The 24205-nt window shown below is 40.6% G+C and overlaps 1 protein-coding gene across 1 annotated transcript in view; it reads left to right on the top strand.

Moving 5' to 3' along the window:
• The window catches only part of DYNC2H1 (dynein cytoplasmic 2 heavy chain 1), a 427915-nt gene that overhangs the window by 76319 nt on the left and 327391 nt on the right, over nt 1-24205 (top strand). Inside the window, exons 40-52 of the mRNA XM_019530264.1 lie at nt 1825-1954; nt 2896-3051; nt 3823-4082; nt 6166-6412; nt 7450-7601; nt 8124-8268; nt 11231-11333; nt 13134-13301; nt 13399-13523; nt 14652-14900; nt 17740-17848; nt 22388-22501; nt 23780-23922. Coding sequence (XP_019385809.1) covers nt 1825-1954; nt 2896-3051; nt 3823-4082; nt 6166-6412; nt 7450-7601; nt 8124-8268; nt 11231-11333; nt 13134-13301; nt 13399-13523; nt 14652-14900; nt 17740-17848; nt 22388-22501; nt 23780-23922 — 2101 coding nt within the window. The remainder of the gene's footprint in view (nt 1-1824; nt 1955-2895; nt 3052-3822; nt 4083-6165; nt 6413-7449; nt 7602-8123; nt 8269-11230; nt 11334-13133; nt 13302-13398; nt 13524-14651; nt 14901-17739; nt 17849-22387; nt 22502-23779; nt 23923-24205) is intronic.

Genomic DNA, 24205 nt, shown 5'->3' with positions numbered 1-24205 from the left:
GGTTAACCCCCTCCCATCATGGGCCCCGCTTACCTCCAGTTGTGCTGGGGGCTGGCAGGGGGCTCTGCAGCTGCTGAGGGGTCTCTGGGGGGCTTTGGGGGAGCGGGGGCACAGCGGTCTTTCACCCGCGCATCTCTCGCTGCTGCTGAAGCCTAACTGAGCAAGGGGTGATCATGGGATACCGGATCGAAGGCTTTTTTAAAGTCAAGATACACGACATCAATCTCTTCCCCCTTGTCCAGGTAATAGGTCACCTTGTTGTAAAAGGAAATGAGATTGGTCAAGCAAGACCTACCCGCAACAAACCCAGGCTGGGTATCCCTCACAATATTGCTGTCATCTAGTCTGTTAAGGATGTCCTCTTTGATAATCTTTTCCAAGACCTACCCCAGGATAGAGGTCAGGCTGATGGGCCTGTAGTTTGCCGGATCCACTTTCCTCCCTTTCTTGAAGATAGTCACCACATGGGCCTTCTTCCAGTTTTTGGGCACTACACCAGAGCACCAGGAATTCTCAAAGATCCATGCCAGGGGCTGAGCTATGATGCTTGCCAGATCTTTGAGTACCCTGGGGTGTCAGCTGTTAGGGCCGGCTGACTTGAAGGTATCCAGCCTGTCACGGTGTTCCTTTACATGGTCAGCTGTGATGGAGGGTAAGGAAACTCCCTCACCTGGGCCTCCCTGACCCACAGTGGGCAGGGGTATCCCATGGGACTGATGAAAAGCTGATGCAAAGTACCAGTTTAGCAAGTTTGCTTTTTCATGGGCATCGGTTGTCAGTTTTCCCATGTGGTTTAGCAGGGGTCCAATGTTGTCCTTGCTTTACTCTGGCTCCCCACATATCTAAAAAAGGACTTTTTATTATCCTTGGTATTTGTAGCTAGCTGGAGTTCCATCGCAGCCGTGGCTTTCCTGGTTTGCTCTCTGCAGGTCCGGACCAGAGCAGAGTATTACTCCTTGGTGATGATTCCAGTGCTCCAACCTTTGTAGGTCTTCCTTTTAAGACGCAGAAGGTCTGCCAGTTCCCTGGAGAGCCAAGGGGGGTGCTGTGCCCTTTTGCTGCCTTTCCTCCGAGACAGGATGAACTTTGCTTGCGCATCCAGGATTGATCCCTTGAGGAGCAACCACTCGTCCTGAACGCCCCTCCCCCTTGGTTGTGGCCCTTTAGGGGGTCACTGATAACCCTCCTTAGCTTGTCAAAGTCAGCTTTCCTGATCATGTGGTGATCATGTAACTGGCAACTTCATTGTAATGCTAACTTCTGAAACCTGTCATTTGTTTTGGGCAGAGAAAGTTATAGATGTCACCTGAATTTGGCTTTGTGATGAAATCAAATATTTCATCTGTTATCTTGTAAGCCAACTTTTCCTTAGTCTTTTTGCTGCCACTGATTGTTAGGGGCGCAGTCCTATTTATGGGCCTAAGTAGTATGCCATGCATGTGTGTAACTGCAGGTTTTGGGTCTTAAAACTCAATCTGGGGGGTCTTTTTTGCTTTGAAGTGAAATAGAATCTGCTTGCAAACATCCTAGAAGTTCGGAGAAGTAAAAGCCTCCTGATGTCTGGCATGATAGGTTGCATAATTTTGGGGGCAGGGCATTGAATTCCATTATCCCCTATCGCCTGATTGGCTTAATGTTTTCCAGCAGTCTAAAATTTGTGAAAAGTTAGATAACTTAAGGTCCCAAGTAAAGCACTGGGGGACCTGAGACTAGAAGCAGAACTTGATTTAGTCATACCTTTTCAGTCCTAGGCCATGGTGCATCCAAATGTAGAGCCTGTGATTGTCTTATTTTTCTTTTAATTTTCAATACGTTTTGTTCTAGTGATGAAGATACAGATCTTCACTCTCTCTTGAAGTCTTGGTTAAGAAACCAGCCTGAAGAATGCAGACATAATCTTGAAAACTGGATCGGGGACTACTTTGAAAAGGCTTTAAATTGGGTTCTAAAACAGGTGAATAACTCTCAAAATCTTAATAACTGTTCAGTTTTTATTCCAATAATCCATTTAGCTAGTTTCTATGTTATTAGGAAAATTATTCCATATTAACTCTAGGTTCTAAAGATAAAAATTAACACTGCTTTATTGACATGGTTCTATTTACTCAGTATTAAATGAACTTCAGAATTTTCCTGACTTCTCAATTGTTCCTTCTGTTATATGTTATTGCAGTCTTTAATACCAATCACTGTAATTAAGGTTACAAAATACTTAACACAGTTAACATAATATTGTATTTTCACATTCATATGATATTAAACAGATATATTTCAGATTTCAATTATCTGTGTTCAGTATCTATCTGTATATTTTTGAAGATCTGAGCAAATTAACTTAAGCTTTTAAAAATACTGATAGAGCGAAAAAACATTACTTTCCTGTTTTGTAAATCAGTATTAACAGGCTGCAGAGGAAAACGGATTAAAACTGAAACTTGAAATAGTCATTGCCAATTTTTTTATAAAATCAAGAACCTACAATATGTTGGTATATAAATACCTGAATAAATTACCTGCTTTTTCAGAGTTGATAGTTCCTCTCAGCTCCTACTGACTAAACATGGGCTAAGACGCCTAATTTTAAAGACTGCCATTTAAAAATTTTGGACAAAACCTTTAAGAAAAGTTGTTGCTAGGTTGGGGAAATAAAACAATAGCATTACAGATTGTTTAATAATAATAAGGGACAAAAAACTCTGCAGGCTTTTCTTTAGAAAAGTTTGCTCTCGTCACGTGCTATGAGAAAAAGAAGCCTGCTCTATAAGCCCTTGGGTTATCCTTAATCCATGCGAGGATACATACAGACATTCAAAGCAATTCCTAACCTGCAATATGTTGTTTATTTTGCTATTGGTTATTTGTTTATGTCTTTTTACTGAAAAATTGAATTTATAGAATGACTATGTGGTAGAAACCAGTCTAGTTGGAACGGTGATGAATGGGTTGTCTCATCTCCGTGGATGCACTGATCGTGGACAATTTATAATTAGCTTGATGAGGGGCCTTGGTGGAAATCTCAACATGAAATCACGGCAGGAATTTACAAAAGAGGTAAGAATGTTTTAAAATCAGTTATTTCTAAGCAGCCAAATTGTTATATAAAGGAACATAGTGTTTGCTATGGTCCAAGAGTACATAAATAAAATTGCAATGCTCCAGTGTGTTTACAGCCTAACTTGAGATTGACAAGAGAGAGATCAACAATAAGAGAGGTGGACTTGTGTGATGGATGGTTAGTCAAATCCACAAAAGCAGATATGATAGTTGATAGCCTTGGTGTATATGGCATATGGTAGGGAGACAGGGGAGACACAAAAAGGAGAAAATACAATTCGTTAGATGAGACTGTGAAGGTGTGATTTTGGGAATTGTGGGAGGATGGAGTTGGAAATGTGTCTAACACATTTGGAGTTGCAGGACTTGAAGAATAAGAAAGTGTTTGGGAACAGAATGGAAGACAGGTATTTGGGACAGCCAGTGATGTAAATAAATAGAGAGTCTTATTAATGGGAGTTTTGCTATTAATTTGTTTGATTTATCATAGAATCTAGTATTAGTTAAATTTGTCAAATGTATAAATATTTGCAAAAAGGCCACTCTGCATCCTTTATGTTGTGGGAACATAATGTATTACCACATCACTAAAGGCTGCATCACGTTGTAGAGGCAATTTTTGCATTTCGTACCTTTTGAATACTTGCTTTTGAAAACTCATGCCACATTTTATATAATGTAATTATAAACCTTATATTGTTATTAGGGATGCAGATTTTAACAGATGGCTAAACAGATAGTAATATATTTACCTTTTTTTGTCTGAAGATTTTTAATTGGGCACGAGAATCTCCACCGGATCCCAGGAAACCACTAGATACATATTATGACCCTGCCACTGGACACTTAATGACATATCAGCTGAAAAAACCTGAAAATTTGATTGCTGATGACTTCAGTAATCTCCAAACACTTCCTGTCATTCAAACCCCTGACATGCAGAGAAGTTTAGATTACTTTAGACCCTGGCTAAACTTTGACAATAAGCAGCCATTTCTTCTTGTTGGCCCTGAAGGTTGTGGAAAGGGGTAAGAATTTTTCTTTCTTTTTAAATTATCTTTTGTAAGTTTGTGACAAAGTTCTAAAAAATTTTAGCACAAAAAGCACTTTTGTTCTTTTGGTAGACATTGTTTCTTTGATACCTCTGCCAGTAGCATAATCAAGAATATGATTCTCAACTACTGACTTTGCCATTATCACTGTGGGAACCTGATCCTCACTGGGTATTTGAGTACTGTTGGAAAACTATACATAATATATAAACAAAGTAATAAGTAGGGATCCTGGTTTTCCCTGTTCAAAAATTCAAAATTCACTGATAAAAAGTCCACACTCCTCTTATTAAAAACCCCCAAATCTCCTTTTCTTCTGCAATTTAAAGTGAAACACCTCTATCTCTCTATCTGTTGAACACTTTTTTTTTTTTTTTTTTACATATTTACAATTTTAAACCATTTTGGAAGCCTACCAGTGTCTCAATCGTTATAACAAAATAAATTCTAACTACCTGTATATTTTGGGGTTTGATTTTGTTTTTATTATGGAAAATCAGAACTCCCTCTGTTCCCTTTGCTCATCAGGATTCAGGTCCAGCTGCTGCTGTCCTTCCTAATGTTTTGTGGTGCTGAGCAGCCCTGATATGCCAGTGCCCCTCACTCCCAAGCCACAGCCCACCCCCAGACCTGTCAATGCCTCACGCTCCTGACCTATAGCTCTCCGGCCTTGCTGGTGTCCCTCATTCCCAACTCACTGCCCCAGGCACCAACCCCACAGTGTGTAGGGTGGGTGAGGGTATGTGGAGGCACAGGGGTGTGTGGTGGGGGATACCTGACCATAAGCAATGCCATAGGTGACATGTTGGGGGGCATGAGAGGTGTGTGCCCCAGTTTTCTTTACCCGCAGTGGGGCACAGAGCTGCAGCCTGGCTGGACCAGCAATGGCCAGGAGCTGCCTCCACGGCCCAGTGGGCAGGACCCAGCACAAGCGGGCAGAGCAGGATGGTGAGAATTGTTGCTGTTGCTGCTGCTTCTGCTTCAAGCCCTGCACTAGCCATTTGCCATGGCTACCAACATGAGCTGCCCCCTGCCTGCAGCTGCAGTAGCTTGTGTCCCCTGACTCTCCAGTGTCAGTCTGGCCAGGTTGCAGCCCAGTACCCCACTCTGGGCACATTTCCTCTCACTGATGTGTTGCTTCTGGCAGCTGAAGCCTCTCCAGGAGTGTGCACAGCAGTGGAGAGGCATCCCCCACCCTGGACAAGCCACCTGTGGCTCCATCCCACTCCCCAGCTGGGCCCTGTGGCCATGCATTCCTGCCCCGGCCTTGGCCCCAGCCCCAAGCAGTGTACCCAACACTAGCTGGACAGTGCCCCCAGCCCCAGCTGCCAGCCCTGTCCCACTCCCTCCCTCACCACGTGGGCTCAGCACAAGCTGATACCTCAATTTCCCACAAGTTATGCCATCCCCGCACCTCCGCTACATTGTTTCTGCCCTCCCATTCACCATAGATTTGTCTGCAGGAAGCTGCGGTAGTTGCTCTCCACCATACTACCTGGGGTTGTATTGCCAGCCACATGCGTGGTGCTGCCTCTGATTGCTCTCTTCCCACTCCCCTTTAAAGGAGAAAATCCATATTTTTTCCACAGCAAATGGAAAGCCTGGATCCCTGGTAATAAGTGTAAATCTTGTATTTCTGTGGCTCTGGGTAAATCATATTCCTAAATATGTATCTATAGACGGCTCTCTCTCTCTCTCTCTCACTCTCAGTATTAATCTTTTCTGTTTCCTCTTTATCCATGAATGTAAACTGATCCTTCAATTTCTAATACGTGAATAGATTGAGTTTCTGTGAAGCTCTTTGGTCTGCCCTCATGTTGTAAATCAGGGCTACTGCACAATTTTTCAGACTAATCTGAACACTAATAAGATATTTCTCATAGAGAGCTGCCCACTTACTTTTCTAGTATTTTATAAATACAACATGACACACATTTTGTTTTTAAAGTAAAAAGAGTTCATGAAAGCTGACACATACAGTACTTTAAAGATAGATTGCTGACAATTTAAAAATTCTTTGCACGTAAAATGCATATATATATGCCTTTTATTTTGGTAGAATGCTACTTCGTCATGCCTTTTCTCAACTCCGGTCCACCCAGATTGCTACGGTTCACTGCAGTGCACAAACTACCTCTCAACATCTCCTGCAGAAACTAAGTCAGACTTGCATGGTAATCAGTACAAATACCGGTCGTGTATACAGACCAAAAGACTGTGAAAGGCTGGTTTTGTATCTAAAGGATATCAACCTGCCCAAGCCTGATAAATGGGGAACTAGTACTCTTGTTTCTTTCCTGCAACAGGTGAATATATATGGCTTTCAGCAAAATTATGTTTATGCATAGAAGATTATAGACTAGAAATGATTTATTATGATTCATTAAATGTATAGTAGAGACCTACTTCAAATAATTTAATATACAGGCAGAGAGTTTAAAGTTTAAGCATCTGACAATATGTTGGTTATTTTGATAGTTAATACTTAACATCTTTATTTCATTTATGTTGTGGTAGAACATAGAGACCTCAACCAGAGCCAGGGTCCTACTTGTGCTATGTACTTTACATATATGTAATAAAGACTGTCCCTTTCCCAAAGACCTTACAGTCTAAGTTTACACTGAGCAGTGATTTATGACATTCGAATTTTCTTGCTGGTGTGGACTGTAACTGTGAGATATAACACTTGAAATATTTTTAAATGACCTTTCCCCCCAGTTTTTAGAACCTACCATGCCCATCTTGCACACTTTTGACTTCTCCAAATTAATTTTAAAAGCTATTTCTTTCCACATCCACTAAATTCTTTTTATGTGTTGATTTTTTTAACAGTAACTTTACCATGTGCTCTGTTTTATTGAAATACAAATCCTATTAGACTTCAAGCTGATTTGGGACAGAAACCATAGCTGGCCTGAGGGTTGCCTTAAATTATAAAAGACATTCATAGTATCTCGGTGACCACTCAGAAGCTGAAAATTGGCAGAGTGAAACCTTATTTACCCTGACACTCCCCCCTACTGTGGTTGGGTTAGAACAGTTAGAGAAGGATCCAACTTTTCTGAGAGCTGCTTTACTCCAGAGGGAGTTGCCAGTCAGTCGTGCTGCTGGGCTATAGAAAATATTGTCTAGTCTGAGATTTTACATTGCTGTACATCTTTCTGCTTAAAGTGCTGCATAGTTGCTTAAGAATAAAAATTTTAGAGACTGTCACAGAGGAAAATGTTAGTGCTGAGCACATTGTTGATGATTAAGAAATAATCAGTAGTAATTGGAGACTTGGTATTAATCTGTCTTCTGTTCATCTACTTTTATTAAAATATTTATTTTATCATCAAAGGTTTTGACATACCAGGGATTTTATGATGAAAATCTTGAATGGGTTGGTTTAGAAAACATCCAGATTGTGGCTTCCATGTCTGCTGGGGGAACATTAGGAAGGCATAAACTTACATCCAGATTTACATCTATTGTTCGTCTTTGTGCAATTGAGTAAGTGTGTGCAAGAACTTAACCCTGATTTGAGATCTTACATTAGTTTGCAGACAGTGTCCCTGCCTGACTCTCCTGAAAATGTGAACTGAAAACATGGACTGTAATTCTGCTTTGTATAATCTAGCCTCTGACCTCTAGTAATGTAGAATCTATAGATTTGGAATCTATTTTTGCTGCCTCGCAGTATTTTAAAGCAGTAGAGGAATAATATCTACCTATATTATTGCCTTCTTTGTATTTAAGTATTTGAAATAAATTCATTTTGAATTACTTTGATTACAGTAAATTATATCTTTACAGCCTTATTTTAAAGTGCCTTTTGGTGGATTTAGAAGTTTGACCATATTTAACAATATACCTGTAAAGTTTCTGAGCATTCAAATAAAATCAAATTACAGTTTAGTTAGCTGAATGTAAGTTTTATAGTAAATAATAGATATGAATCCAAAACTTCATTTATTACAGACATTAAAAATGATGATAATCATACTTTTCTTTGACTCTTCTTTTTGCTTGTAGCTATCCAGAGAGAGACCAACTGCAAACAATCTATAGTGGATATTTAGAACCTGTGCTACACAAAAATCTAAAGAATCACTCCATTTGGGGTTCCTTACCAAAAATACATCAGCTAGCAGGGTCTATGGTTCAAGTATATGAACAGGTATAGTAATTTGTTATCTTTTTTGGCAGTTAAAAAATCCAGAAGCAACAATGTCTTTTACTCTTTATCTTTACATATAAAGGTAGATAATGAGAAAGTTTGACCAGTATTAATATCTAAATGGAAAATAGTTTATATAGATCTAAAATTAAACTCATACATACATTCATGAGGTCACAGATGTTGCAGCCTGGAGGATGTAGTGGTAAAAGTCCTGGGTCCAGCAGGAGACAAGGAGGAGGAGACATGCTTCTGTTCCTACTTAAGGAATTTAGCTGGGAGTAGCAACACCTGGTTTTTGGTCCCTGTTCTTAGGACTTCTTATGCATTTATATTAGAAAGTAATTGTTTAAGGACAGAACTAAGCCTGGGAACCAAGCTTTCCTCTTCAACAGGAGGAGTAAAGAGTGTTTCCCAAACTATTGTATAGTCTAGGGATTAGAGCACCTTTCTGAGAAGTGGAATAAATAGGTTTGAATGGCCTGAGGTTGAGTAGGGCCTGTAATCTAGATCTCCTGCTTTCCAAGCAAGTGCTTTAACTACTAGGCTACTATGAAAAAGATGGCATTCCCAATATAGGCATCTGCCTCAGAATCAAGACTTGGGATTTTGCACGGTGAGTGAATGGAGATGCTTAATATGTAGCCTGAGTCAGGTACCTAAGCTCCTGACAGGTGTGGGCATATACACACCTCAGTGTTGAACTTTTCCTTTTGGCTACTACTAATTTCTTTTGGGCTTTTAGGTCATGGGTAGGGAGGCCCACCCAGGAGGACCCTGCATCTCCTTGGTGCCAGGGTCTGCCTCTCTGTTCTGGGGACTTTACCACCTGTGCCAGCCAAGTATTGTGTCCTGGGTAGGGAGGCCCTTGCTAGACTTGCTACCACTGCTGCTGGGGAGCACTGGTAAGGTGCACTGCTAGGGATCACTATTTTGGTCACTAAGAAGCACAGGTCTGCCTGGTGCTTTCAGGGGTTACCACTACTCTTGCGCCACTACCAGGGTTCACTGCTGCTCTTCTGTTATCTGCAGGAGTCACCACCACTCCTGTACTGGTCCTCTTTAGGTCACTTATGCAACTCCAGCTCTTTCAGACTCTGTCCTAGATCAAGAGCAGGCTTAGGGATTTTTAGCGTTTTTAGCTATAGTGAATATCGGGTTTCTACCTGAACCTGCCACAGGATTTTGTGTTCACAAGCACTTTGGAGAGTTGACGTGCTGTAAGGTCATCTGCAAAATATCCTGTTTACTATTTCTCCTGTTCCTTCCACACGGTGTTTGCACTAAAACGGAGAACTTCCCATTGTAGATCTCTGCACAGGTCTCAGTGAATGCTGACCTTCCAGTGACCTTTATGTAATTTTGCATTAATAACACTTGTGTGTCTATGAGCTTTACAGGTTTTGAGGGGTGAGCTGGTGGACCCAAAATCTGATCCATCCTTTACAAGTGCACACGTTAGGCCTACAACAAACAGTTACAACAGGCATGAGTAGCCCCAGACTTCCATATATGCTTCTTAATGAGGGTATGCAGATAAAGAACACACAAAGTTACCATTGTAGTTCTAACCATAGCTGGAAGTGTAGAACATAAAGCAGTGTTACATATATTATCTGTCTGAAGAATGTGTCTGATACCATGTATGTCAAATATGTTTGGCGTTTACTCCTGATTTTGCACAGACCTTCCATTCTTTTGGCTTATGCAAGAGAATTTAGAGAAATTCTTCTAGGCTAGGGACAGACTTTCAAAAAGCCTGAGCCTGAATTGATTCAATTTTCCCAGGTTAGTCTAACCTGACTAGGCTTAACCAGTTTATAAATATACAGACATCCCCTCTAGACTGAAAAAAATCAGGCACATGCCTGCTGTGACTCAGACTAGAAGCCAGGGAGCGCTAGAGCAGCCCTCCCTTCCCTTCCAACAGCACTGAGCTGAGGGGGGGGTGATCAGGCCCTGGCAGGACGCTGTTATTATTCCCTGCCCCTCTTGAGCAGCCCCACAGGGAATATTTATCACCCCTACCTCAGTGTTTATCAACCTATTAAGAAAACAAAGCCTCTCTCCATTAACTAATGGAGCTTTTCATAAACAGCTTTTAAACAGCTCTTCTTAAACAGCTTTTCCAAGGAAGGACATTAAGCTACCTGTTGATTAGTTCCAAAAAGTGTGTCTCCCTTTGTTGTCTCCCACAGCATGGACTGTAGCCAGCATGTGGTCTGCTAGATAATGCTGAGGTGTCTGCATAAGGCAGAGGAGAGTGGGGAAGATCCCTGCTTAGCAGGGAGAATCCAGGCAGACCTCTGTGGCTGCAAGTCTCTGCTGGAGCTGCAGCCAGGGAGCAGAGGGGAGGGGCCAGCCCTGCTGTGAAGCAGAGAGCCCCACCCAGCTCAGAGAGCATGCCGGGTTTATCTTAAGGCAGCAAGTGGTCTGGGATAGACATTGCATAAACCATTTTGACCTAAATCAGTTAAGTCTGATACTGCATTCAACCAGGTTCATCTCAAACTGGTTTCAGCCATTTTCAAACTGGTTTACATGCAGTGAACATCAGTTCTGTTACAGGTTTAAACCAATTTCTGATCACTTAAACCCGTTTATGTGTAATGTCTGTCCCTAGCCTTACTGATGGTCAACTAAAAAAGTCAACCCAATCTTAAGACCACTATACTTCAAGAGAGCTGATTCTCATGAAAGGAACAGGTAACAAATTTCATAACTTAAAATTTACCTCAGCCATAATATACAAGAAATTCTATAGCGTTGAGGTAGCATTTTTGGTCTGAAAGCAAGATAAAAACAATTCCAGTGTTTTTCAATGATATTAGCAAAATATGTGGACTCGTGTGCTTAAAGTAAGTCTAACATCTATGAGCATTAAAAAAAAGATTTAATTACATTTCTGCTAAATAGTTACAGTTAAAATGTCACTTATATTTTAAATAACTTATGTTTTCAGGTACGAGCAAAATTCACAGTTGATGATCACAGTCATTACCTTTTCACACCGTGCATTCTCACTCAGTGGGTTCTTGGTTTATTCAGATATGATTTAGCAGGAGGTGAGTCACCCTTTTGTGTTCCAAATGATGAAACATTTTTGAAATGTCCACCACATTTTTATATGGTCTTACCATTGACTTGATCTTGCAAACTGTCAACATGCTGAACTACCATTTGAAGCCACTGGAATTCTGTACTTGGAAAAGGAGTAGGATTAGGTTTACTGTCAGCTGAAGTACAAAAGTGATTTCTATAAAAAATTCTCTGCCAGGAAAGTTTTTGTTTTGTTTGGTTTCTAATTTTGCAAAATAGTGGTATTTTTAAAATGCAGGAGGGAGCTATCATTGTTTAAATATGAATGAATCTGGGCTGCTCCTTCCAGTCATTTTGATTATGTGGGCTCCAGTACCAGCAAATAATGTGGTTTTGTTTAAGGATATCTCTTGTCTGGATTCACAGAAGCATGCTGCTCTATCTGTCTTGGTAATGTTGGTGAAGAAGCAGTGAAACCACTACTTACAGTCATCACCTTTTCCCTGTTAAACAGGAGGATGATGATACCGTTTTTAAATATGTAGTGATTACCTGCCTTGTGGGATGCCTTTTCATGATGTTGAAGTGCTTTCTGGTTAAAACACAGCCTTAAACTTCTCCTTTTTTCATCCTCTGAGAAGGTGAAACATTCAGTGTTATGTGGAAACTGAGAACTTAAGCTCGTTTTCCGTCTGAATTTTGTCTTTCCTTTGGAGTTGTTGTTGTTCTGAGCTATGAATAATCTTATCATGGTTGTATTGTACTTGTTCTATACTAATGTTTACACTAGTGTAAATGGTGATACAAGGTATTTTCAGGGAGAACAAAATTGATGAGCATATATGTCCGCACACTATTTTTTGCGTTGGATCCTCGTCAGGTGTTAAGTATTATTTATCTGTTGAAGTCAGCAAAGCTGCAATGACTAAATCTAAGTGGAGGTCCTGTCCTGTTTGAGAAATCCCAGTATGGCATATAAAGGTAGAAAATTATAGTGCTTTTCATGTGATGAAAAATGGGGTATGTAGTTCATTTCCACCAACTTGAATCAGTGGAACTCCTTGCTCCTTCTCAAATTTTAAGAAACATACAGTATAACCTCTTATATCCAGATAGCAAAAGTCTGGAATTCTCAAAAATCCAGCAGCTCGGGGAATAGCAGTGGCCGGTCCCAGAGCAGCAGAGGGGGAAGCTTGCGCATGGCAGCTGCTACTGCCATCCACCACCTTGCACTCTGCTCCACGTGTGACCACTGCTTTGGGACTGGCTGCCGCTCCAGTTTCAAAAATCTGGAATTTTCTGGCAGGTGCTTGGTCCCAAGCATGCTGGATTTATGAGGTTATACTGTATTACAGTTTAGTTTTCCTCAGTAGTGTTTGAGAACAAACACCACCTGCTTTTGAATTTGTTACTTATTTACCAGCCCTTCTCTTTCTCTTTTAAAACTGGGTCCCTGGCTTTTTATAGTCTTCTATTTGAAGAGGGTAGTGTATTTCATGATTTTGTTTTTATTTTATGTACAGCACTTTGAACATTCAGGTTACATAGCTGACATTGAATTATATATTGACAACGCACTTTTGTTAGAAAACTTGCTTTTGGATTTATAACGTTGTATTGTGTAGGTATGCATGAAGTGTGACTTTAAAAATGGTTTATAATATTTAGTTTTTCTTTTACCATTTTTTGATGCATTCGTGCTGGTATCCAATATTCCGGTATGTATTTTAATTTTATTACTGGATTTTAGACTTCATGTACTTTGAAAAGTTTGCAATTTATTATTAAAGTATAACAATTTCAAACATTATATATGCATTTTGTAGGGTCATCAACGCATACAATAGATTATGTATTGGAAATTGTTGCTTATGAAGCCTGTCGCCTCTTCCGTGACAAAATTGTTGGTGTGAAAGAACTCCATGTGTTTGATAATATTTTAATGAAAGTATTTCAAGGAGACTGGGGCTCAGATATCCTGCACAATATGACAGGTAAAACAACTGATAAGAATTGTTGCAAGACTTGACAGAAATGTTCTTTACCATTGGAGGATGCAGACTCTTTATGGTTTTGTTTTTATTTTCACAGATATCTTCTATGTAACTTGGGGAGCTAGCTCTGAGGCATTCATACCACCAGGGACAACATTACCTCCACATGGAAGGCCACTTGGCAGACTAAACTCAGCAGACCTAAAAAATGTTATAAAAAAGGTGTGCTAAGAGTAATGAATAAGTACTGAAGAATGGACTTTTAAAAGTCTACTGTTACATTTGTAAATTGTTTGAAATAACAATTTTATTGCCATTAATTTTCTTTTGGTTAGAAAAGCATATGTAATTTGCATTTTAAGAGTTCTAAGGGTACAGGCAGGTAATTTAGAAGCAGAAATCAGCTTCTTGTTAAGCAATTGAAGTCAAATCTTGAAGCTGGAAAGTAAATGCAAAAGTGCTGGCTTTGCATTGGCCTGGCTGATTTTTGAGGGCAGTGACTCCAAAGTGGAAAGTAATATTGATGGGTTCAGTGCCTGTTCCAGTGGAAAGACCTGGATAACTACTTTTATGGGTTGAAAACTCATATTGATCCACACTCATTTGGATCTTTCTCACCTCCTCTGCCTATATAGGGCCCAAGGAATATATATGCACACGTGGTCTGGGAGCATCAGTGCTCTGGAGTTTCTTCTTCAGGTGGTATAGTGCTCCCTAATTGCATAATTGCGGTTACTTTCAGTGTCATGGTTATTTTGCTCCTGTGGGGGCAATAGGACCAGGATATAGCCCTAAGATCTGAGGTTAGATTGGGCTACTGAGGAAAGAACTATAGCTGGCAAATGTGCAACAGTGTAAAAGCTAGTTAAGAAAGGAATAAGTTTAGTCCCTGGTCAGACCAAGGATCATAGCACAATTTGATTACTCCTCAGGCTTTGGCCTATTACATAGTTTTAATTTATATATTGTTATTCTTATTTATTTATTTGTTTTTTTGCTTCTCTTAAAATGGATGTTCGTTTAGAAGGGTTATTTCAGGCTAGACTTCAGTTAAGGTTGTAACCCTTAGTCCTAGTGATTTCTTTATTTAAGGTCTGAAATCTATGTAGAGCAGCAAGCAGGGTCATAAAGGTAACAGAATTTAACTGTATTAATAGAATAGTTTTAGCAGTATAATTGAAGTTCTTTATCATTTTCAAACCCTTTATTTCTTTGTAAAATGTTGAATATTGTCATATCCTGCAATTATTATTCACTTACATGTACATATATGTACCTCTTTACTTAATACATCATTTAGTATTTATATTTATTATTCCCAAAAATATTTGTTCTCTCATTTTTATGTAGGGAATCATTCATTATGGACGAGATAACAAGGAGATAGAGATTTTACTTTTCCCAGAAGTCCTTGAATATATGTCTAGGATTGACAGAGTACTGAGCTTTCCTGGAGGATCACTTCTTTTAGCAGGACGAAGTGGCGTGGGTCGTCGGACTGCTACCTCATTAGTCAGTCATATGCATGGAGCAGTTCTGGTTACTCCAAAGATTTCCAGAGGCTATGAAGTGAAACAACTTAAAAATGATCTTAAACATGTATGTCACTCACATTCTTTTATTTTACAATGTATTTAAATTGAATTTGTCTTGACAGAATTGGTCAAGGGAATTTTGAAAGATACAAAATAGAATTCTCTTATATAGGTCAGAAGTCTCAGAAGCTCCTATTATTCTCAGTAAGACTGCTTGGTGCTAGACTTCTCTGACAGTCTGTCCCTAGTGGTGGGTACTGAGCACTTTATAAAATCTATCCCTGTAAATTTTATAAATGACAGTTGATTGTATTTATTATCAGAACCCATGCCTCAGTGCCCTAGGTGTACTATAAATACTTATAAATGGATTACCACTTCCTGGAAGAGTTTATACTCTTGGGTCCAGATGCTATAAGGTGTTTTCTATCTGGGTGGACCCATGCTCAAACATGGAGTCCTCTCAAATTCCTTGAGCTGTGTGTGGGTGCAGGGATCTGCTAGTATAAGACAAACTGTAGGATCTGAAGTGATAACATTTGAAAATTTCAAAGCTTCTTCTAAAATATTTTTAAAAATCCAGTCTTCTTTTTCATTTGTGAATGTATCCTGCCTGTAGTAAGGGCATAATGAGTGTGTAACAGGGAGCCTGGAGCTTCTGTTACTTTAAGGAGAAAAACTGCATCTGATCATGCTCAGGCAGAGTAATATAGGCCATTTACAAGAAGGAAGGCAGTGGAGAAATACTGCTGCCAAGGTAGAGAGTGGCTTAGGGTAAAAACAGGTGCATCTGCAGCCTGGCAAGGAAAACTCTGTATAGGACTGTCTGTTGCAAAGCTAGCTACTAGACAGGCTCTGCCCTGCTGTCTTACTAACTTGGGCAGCAGCGGTGCTGCTAGAGCAGCAGTTGCATACTGGCATGGAAACCACCTCATAGGCCTGTGGCTGTTTGGGGTGCCACCTGACTGGAGGAGGCAGGGCTTAGGCAGTTTATGAGCCCAGAGCTGGAGCCAGCTCAGGCAGTCTGGCCCTGCAAGCCACAGAGAAAGGAGCTCTTGGTCAGGAAGACTGCACTAGGATTCCCAGCTGACTTCTTTGCTGCCTGGGGCCTGGCAGCAAGATGTTGAAGGCTCACAGAGGGATACTAGCCAGGGTAAGGGGAAGCCTTGCTATATACAGGCAGTAAGCTAATGTTGATGTCTGCACCTGGTGTGGGTTTAGTTTGTGTTACAGGCAGTGGGCTTGTTCCTTGTTGCAGTTTATGCTGGCAGTTTGAGTTTGGGATTATCAGGGGTGATATGGATGTCTCAGTCGTGCCTGAGGGCATGGAAGTGTCTTGAGCCCAGCTAGGGGCTAGAGACTCAGGACATAGACCAGGTCAGGCGGCCCAGTTAGAGTCAAAGGAGGCTTAGAGCCTATAGCAGGGTGGAGACAGGGCCAGGAGACCCAGTACTGAGTACCAAGACAATAGCTGGAGCCCAGAAGCAAGGACCAGAACTAGAAGTCCCAGCTAGAGAAAATGGGTGGAGATCAAGGTGGTCAGGATCCAGACAAGGGAGTGATGGTACAGTAATACCTGTGATGCATGGGAACAGCTGTAGGAGAGGTCAGAGGCCGTGAATAGCCCTTAAGGCTACAGGTGCCCTGGGGGGAGGACATAGGTGGATTCGGAAGACTAACTTAGCCTGAGTGGGGCAGGACTGAGAACCAGCAGGGTCTGGGAGAAGCTTGCTGGTAGCCAGAAGAACGGGCTTTAGTACCCTTAGGCAGCTTCCCATTTGATTAAACAAATATAAGATGTGGCAGATGAGTGAGAAGGGGAAGGCTGGAGTAGGGCAAGACTTATATGGTCACCAGAGGTGTGTCATGGCTGCCCCTGGAACCCAAACCTCACTACAGAGTACAATACAAAATCAAAATGTTTTATCAAGTAAAAGGTCAGTGATTTAAGAAGACACGTATGTTATATTAAAATGAACCAGATTTGGAGAGTCAGAATTCCCAAAATGACCTCAGGAGCTTTATAAGAAAACTCCATTATTCATGCATACAAAGATAAACATAACTGCATCAGTCTTTGAGTGCTGTTAAAGGTAACACTTGGAAATTTTTGTCTTTTAAGGTTATGTGGGTCAGAATATAACATGTCTATTTGCATATTCCAGGCCCCAGATAAGACATGCATCTTGTAATGGGAAGTCAGAAAGAAGAAAAAAAGATTTTTTCAGTCTTACTTGCTGTGGTACCAGCTCATCCAGGACTGAATGCTCTGGCTACATGAAGCAGGGCAGAATCCCATCCCCCTGCTTCTCTGCCAGCAGCTTCTGGTTTAACCCTCTCACAGCTACTGCTGTTAACTCTCTCAAAGTCTTAATTCTGTTGCAGCTGTGAAGGGTTAAACCTGTGACAGTTGGCCCTGCAGCAGGGGAAGAGTGAGTGACACTGATGAGAGGATACTGTCTGTACACTCTGTGCACAGAGTGGTCAGCTCTGCATGAGTTGGGGCCAAGGACAGTACCTGCTTCAGCTCCAGCGCTCCCACCTCCATTGCTCTGTGGAATTTAATTTTCTCATTTAAGACAGGCACCCCATTTTGAATGGCTAATTTGGGGTGGGAAAAGTTGCATGTATTATGTTAATAAATGCAGTATTTATCTTTACTGGTTTCTAATTAGAAATCTGTGCTTCCAGGTAGAATATTCCTTATTTTTCATATTATCTGTTCATCTGCTGAGAATCTATAAGTGTAAAAATTTGAAGAACTATGGAAAACATTAAGAGTGTGTGTGTGTGTGTGTGTGTGTATGTACACATACATTGGTGTGTGTAAATAAATTATCAAAGGCTTATAGTTCAGTTTTTTATTTCACGCAACTCTATTAAAATGACTTCCCTTTTATTAGGTGATGGAGCTCGCTGGCATTGAGGCACAGCAGGTAGTATTGCTGTTGGAGGACTATCAATTTGTCCATTCCACATTCCTTGAGATGATCAACAGTCTATTATCTTCAGGTGAGATGAAGAAAAAAGAATTATGGTTTGAAGAGGCATGATTATGTGCTGTTGTTGGTACTGGACTCGGACCTAATTCAGTGCATAGTTGGGACACACAGTGTAGCAGAGTTAAGGCTCTATGGGTAACCATAAATCTGTTTTTTCCTAAATTTAAATTATGTCTGTTGCAGATTTCATCGTGGTGTAGATCTTTTAACAAGCAGGATAAATTAGACTATACTGAGCTTCTTGATGGCACAGTTAAATTGCTTCTGGTGTATGGGTTATCTTGTTTAAAGCTAATTTTAAGGATAGACTGGAAAATAGATATACCAGTTATTATGTATTCTCCTGTTCATCTTCTTAGTCATGAAATGAGTAATATCTGTTAGGGCTGTGCGAAGCTTTGGTAGCAGATTTGATTTGGAGATTTGGCCTGATTTAGGGACTGAATGTCCGAATCCAAATTGAATTGGGAGACTAATTAAAAGCTCTGAATCGATTCGAAGCATCCAAATCAATTTGGAAAAGCTTCAGAAAAGATTTAGCCACTTCGGCGTTTTGGCCATAGGCTAAAAACAGACAGCTGACTTCAGCTGGTAAGTTTTCTGGGGCTGGGGCTGGAACAAGCTGCCCAGCCGGGGCAGGAGGGTGCATTGCTTGGGGAGGGGTGAAGGGGTGGGCATGAATTGAATCATTGTCTTCCAAGTCGGCCAAATCCAAATTCGAACAAATACTTCCCAGTTCGCACAGGCCTATTACATGTGGAATCTGGAGGTAGTTCACTACTGTTGCTATCAACTCTTGGATTAATCTTTTCTATTCAATGCAGAACAGCAGAATTTCTACCTCTAGAAGAGACCAGCTGGTGGTTCAGTTTGTCACAAGCACTTTATTTTATACCTTTGATATTTTTTCATGTTTGTACGTCTGTGTTTGCCATCTTGACCTAGGGAATCACTGAAGGATTGATGGTCTAGTGTCTCAAGCTACTCTTAAGTAGGTTACATTTTCCTCTCACCATAGCAGCAGAGATCCTCTGCAAAGAATGTAGTCTAAGAAATGCAATGGGCATCTTTTCAGGAGTTTCAGAGAGCAACTTGTATGTCCTTTTATTATAAACAACAAACACTCCTACCACTTCATTCAAGACTCTACTATCCTAGCTATGTGGATGACACCAAGCTGCAGGGAGTAGTAGATATGGTGGAGGGTATGTCTAGGAGTCAGAGGGACCTAGAGAAATGGGAGGATTAGACTGAAAGAAATCTCATTAAGTCCAATAAGGACAAGTGCAAAATCCTGTGCAACTGTACAGGCTGGGGACCAACTGGCTATGCAGTAGCTCTGCAGAAAAGGACCTGGGGGTTACAGTGGACAATACGCTGAATATGAGCCAGCAGTGTGCCCTTGGTGCCAAGAAGGTTAACAGTGTACTGGGCTGCATTGGTAGAAGTGTTGCCAGCAGGTCAAGGGAAATGATTATTCCCCTCTTTGGCACTGGTGATGCCACATTTGGAGTACTGTGTCCAGTTTTGGTTCTCCCAGTACAGATAGCTTGTGGACAAATTGAAGACTGTCCAACACAGGGCAGCAGAAATGGTTAGTGGGCTGGGGCACATAATTTATGAGTAGAGCCTAAGGGAATTGAGCTTATTTAGACTGATGGGGGTTTTAATAGTAGCTTTACCTGAAGGATGGTTCCAAAGAGGATGGAGCCAGACTGTTCTCAGTGGTGACAGATGACAGAACAAGGAACAATGGTCTCAAGTTGGAGCAAGGGAAGTTTAGGTTAGATATTAGGGAAAACTTTTTCACTAGTAGGGTAGTAAAGCAATAGAACAGGTTACTCAAAGAGGCTGTGGAATTTCCATCTTTGGAGGTTTTTAAGATCTAGGTAGACAAAGCCTTGGCTGGGATGATCTAGTTGGGACTGGTCTTGCTTTAATATAATAGATTTCATAGACATTAGGGGCTGGAAGGGACCTTGTGAGGATCAAATCTAGGCCCCCTGCCATAGATAGGAAGTCTGCTGGGCTCAAATGATCCCAGCAAGATAAACATCCAAATGCCTTTTGAATGAGTCCAGAGTAGGTGCTTGCACCACCTCTGGGGAGAGTTTGTTTCAGACCCTGGACACACAGGCTATAAAGAAGCTTTTTCTTATGTCCGATAGGGGGGTTGGACTAGATGACCTCTTGAGGTTCTTTCCAACCCCCATTTTCTATGGTTGTATGATTCTATTCCGTACAGTATGGACAAGGGACTACATCCTAGCACCATAATATGCCATTGTTTATTATAAAAAGCATCTTATATGCATATTCTTGGCAGATCATTCAGGTATCTTAAAGGTGTCAGACTGCCTGTAGGTATGGTCAGACCAATTTCCCTGAATGGGACTTGACATAAGGGTTTAAAGCCATAAACCTTTGATCTATGGTCAGTAGTTATACCATTCTGTCCAGCCACTAACACTGCTTTTTTTGTAGCTATCATGCTTGCTAGATAGGTGTCAGGTAGCCTGCTTTTTGTAGCCAGGAACCTCATTATGTTTTCCATATGACAATGTGCTGTTAAGGACTTCAAAACTTACTTGCCAGAGGTTAACTCGTCTTTTCATGGTTCAGAGCAAAATATCCTCATGCTGTTCTGTCCAAAGTCATATAATCCTACAGAAAAGATGTGGCATAATCTGAACAATCTGCTGCTGTCCTAAAGAGAAAAAAAAGATGCTGTTCTTTTTTGCTTTAGAAACCTTTCTGTCCTAGTAAGTTCTTTTTTCAACAGTTCTCAGGAAACAGAATCCCCATGATTTGTTCCAGGCTTTAGCATTCCTCTAGAAAGCTGTACAATAAATTAATATTATTATAGCTTCAAAGAGACATCTCAAGCATACACAATATTCATGCCAGTCACATTGTGTTTATTTCATTCTGTCCAAAATGCCAGGGCCTATAGGTTTTACAGCTGCTGAAAACAAGATGTTAAAATTTTGCTTAAATGGATATATCTGGCAACTGGAAAACCGTTCAGAGAACGATTCAGAGCTTGCTGTAAGCCACTGAGGGAAGAAGCCAAAAATTTGCTGATAGTGTTCACATTACTCTGCAAAAGCATTTTTTGTGGAATGCTCTATTGAGTTGGTTCCCAAATAATTATTTAAATTTTAAAGATTTTGCTTTGTCTAAATGAAACACTTCTGCATATTTTTTTTCTATAGCAATATGAATGTATTTGTCTTCCCTAACACTTGTTATAACTAAGAATTGTTGATCTTAGTATCCAATTGTTAAAAATGAGAAAAAGACGTGTGACAGTAAGACATTTCTTATTCTGGTACAAACTTTGATAATTCTATTTCAGATGCCAGTTTTATTCCTCATTTAATTCTGTTATTCTTATAATGTAGTAAATGATTAGAAGATAATCTAGAGTAAAATTTTTAATTTGTTAATAAAGGAAATGTAAACACACAATTATTGTCTTCATGCAAATTATCTGCTACTGAAGTGTTTTGGCAGCTTTGGAAGAATAATGAGGTCTTGAGCTGTGGTGCTGGGCTTAGTCCTGGAACTTCTAGCAAAGAAGATTAGGCTGAAATTCCAGCCAAAGATTAGTCTCTGAACTCCACATGAGAGATGCTACTTATCTGTCATAATAAGGAGAGAAGCTACTAGTGGGAATAGTATTAGGCTGCAAACAATTTTCCATCGTGTCAAGCTAAGCAGCAGCTCCATAAATTCCTCTGTGAGATTGGCAGTATCTCTGTCTGGGGACCACTATACTACTGAGTTTTCTAGGCTTGTCCTGGCCTTTGCCTCATAGTCATATAGGTGTGTGGTGTTCAAAGTATGGCCCGTGGGCTGGATCTGGCCTGTGAAGCAGAGTCATCTGCCCCGTGGGGCTCTCTGCAGGTCTTTGGTGGCAAGGGAGAGGTAGAAGTATTGTTCTAAGGCACTCCTGTTACTAAGTTTTTGAACTCATGGGGAGGTCCACAGTCTGGATGACATGGCCTTGAGTACCAGCCTGGTCCAGCACAATGACTAAACCTAACCCATGGGGTCAGTCTGTGGGCCCAGCCCCATGGGCTGGATCCAGTTCCATGCTCTGCTTGATTAGCTTGTGTGCTGGAAAGGTTGAGCACCATTGACATAAGTGATCTTATTTATTTGTTTCTTTCTAGGGTAGGGTATCTGCATCTGAAATTGGAGGGGTATTGTATTTTCACTCTATCTTCTCCTTCTGCATTCTGGACTCTGTTTTGACTTGTAAAGTATAGAGTATCGTGTAGTGAATAGTGCTTGGGCAGGGTAGCAGGATGCTTTGAATTGTATCTCAGTAGTGCAAGCAACGTCAAGTTCTTTATAGAAATGAGATCACAGACACTACTGGATTTATTGTTCTGATGACAGTATGATGATAAAGGTCCTGTATGGATGTAGATACATTCTGTGTTATCCAAATTCACCAAACAGGAAGTTTGATGGTATTTTACTAGTCATATTTTGATTACTTAATACATTTTTAAAGTAGATTGCACTGTTCCTGATACAGGCGAGGTTCCTGGATTGTACACAATTGAAGAATTAGAACCACTACTGTCTCCTCTGAAAGACCAAGCTTCACAAGATGGATTTACAGGACCAATTTTCAACTATTTTACATACAGTAAGTGAATTGAATTCTGTGAATTGGAACTGATTATTACCTAGCCACATGGGTAAAATAACATTTGACAAGTATTTTCTGAAATGTTGGTAATTTGTGTAAATTTTGAATCTTTGTGCAGTTGAAAAAACACACAGAGAGTAGGAAACAATGAATTATTTGGTTTAGGTCAGGGCTATCCAACTTCTAAGTAGCTGGGAGTTGCATGCCCCATGGACCACACATCCCATGAATGCCCTTCCCCCTCACTGCATCATGTGCCTCCCACCTCCCTGAATTTGTGCCCACAACCTCTCCCCAGTGCACTGCATGTCCATGGCCCGTCCCCCCCCCCACTACACAATGCATCCATGCTGGTGCCCCCAGCTATACCATGTGCCTGCAACCCATTCCATGCACCCCTCTTTCCCCCTACTCTACCATGCACCTCAGGCTTCTCCTCAGCTCCCTGGATTGCCAACTGCCCCACCCTCTGGGCTGGGCTGGAGTAGAAAGAGGCAACTGGAGGAAGAAGGGGGAGCCTGGAGTCTGGCTGCTGTTGCAGCTGGAGTGATGAGAGGAGTGGCAGCTAGGCAGAAGCCTGGGGGTTGCAACTTCACCTTTTGCAGGCTGCCAGTTGGACAGTCCTCATTTAGGTAAAGGTCTCAATAGAAAAATTGTACTTCTACATGAGAGATTGTATCCTTTGTATTTCAAGTAACAATTCTGAATACTGTAGCTGAAAGGAAAGAAAATATTTGTCTCCCTTTTTTTGAACTGGTTGATTTTGTGTAGTTGCCAGCAAGTTCAAATGTTTCCCATTAAATGGTTAGATGTAAATGCATAAGTGCATGAATACCTTTTCACATGTGGGTAGTCCTAAGAAATTAAATGCTTTCAAAAGAGGCACTTACTTTCTGGTTCTTATTTGGGTCTTTCAGAGAGCAACACAAGGAAAATAGGAAAGGATCATTGGTAGAAAACAGAAATTGACAGGCAGACTCAAGGGCTAGTTAGTTTTTTAAAATCTAATCATATCCACTTAAATGTTATCAAATCTTTAAAAATTAAAAAAAAACCCACACTGGAGTATATATTGTTATAATCCAAGACACTAAATTAATTTCTCTGTTTAATGTTGTCTTAAAAAATTTCTTGTATTTAATTATCATCGTCTTTCCCTAAAAATTGTTCTATGGCACATTTCTTGGAAGACGGTCTGTAGTTTATTTGCAATGAAGGTATCAGATAGTAAACTGATTGAATTCTGACTCCCTTAATATGTTATATTTCCATTAGGGATCCAACAAAACCTGCACGTTGTCTTAATTATGGATTCTGCTAATTTAAACTTCACAATAAACTGTGAAAGTAATCCAGCTCTGCATAAGAAATGCCAGGTTCTATGGATGGAAAGCTGGTCCGAAAGCAGTATGCAGAAAGTAAGTAGAGGAAACAATGCAAAAGGGAGCATTAATCTGCTAGTTTATTTTATGACTGCCATTTTCCTGTTGATCGTCTTGTTCTATTAGATTGTCTATTTTCTGCCTCTTTATCAGACCAGACTGTCATGATGTTGTAAATTTCTTTTCACCAAATGTTCAGATTTTTTAAAATAATCACATTTTTCAATCCTGTTCATAGATTCATAGATTCATAGATGCTAGGGTCGGAAGGGACCTCAATAGATCATCGAGTCCGACCCCCTGCATAAGCAGGAAAGAG

Source organism: Crocodylus porosus, unplaced genomic scaffold, assembly GCF_001723895.1.
Source record: "Crocodylus porosus isolate Cpor-Errol unplaced genomic scaffold, CroPor_comp1, whole genome shotgun sequence".
NCBI classification, from domain to species: Eukaryota; Metazoa; Chordata; order Crocodylia; family Crocodylidae; genus Crocodylus; species Crocodylus porosus.
The sequence above is the reverse complement of the archived record's forward strand: the minus strand, read 5'-3'. Positions and strand labels throughout refer to the sequence as shown.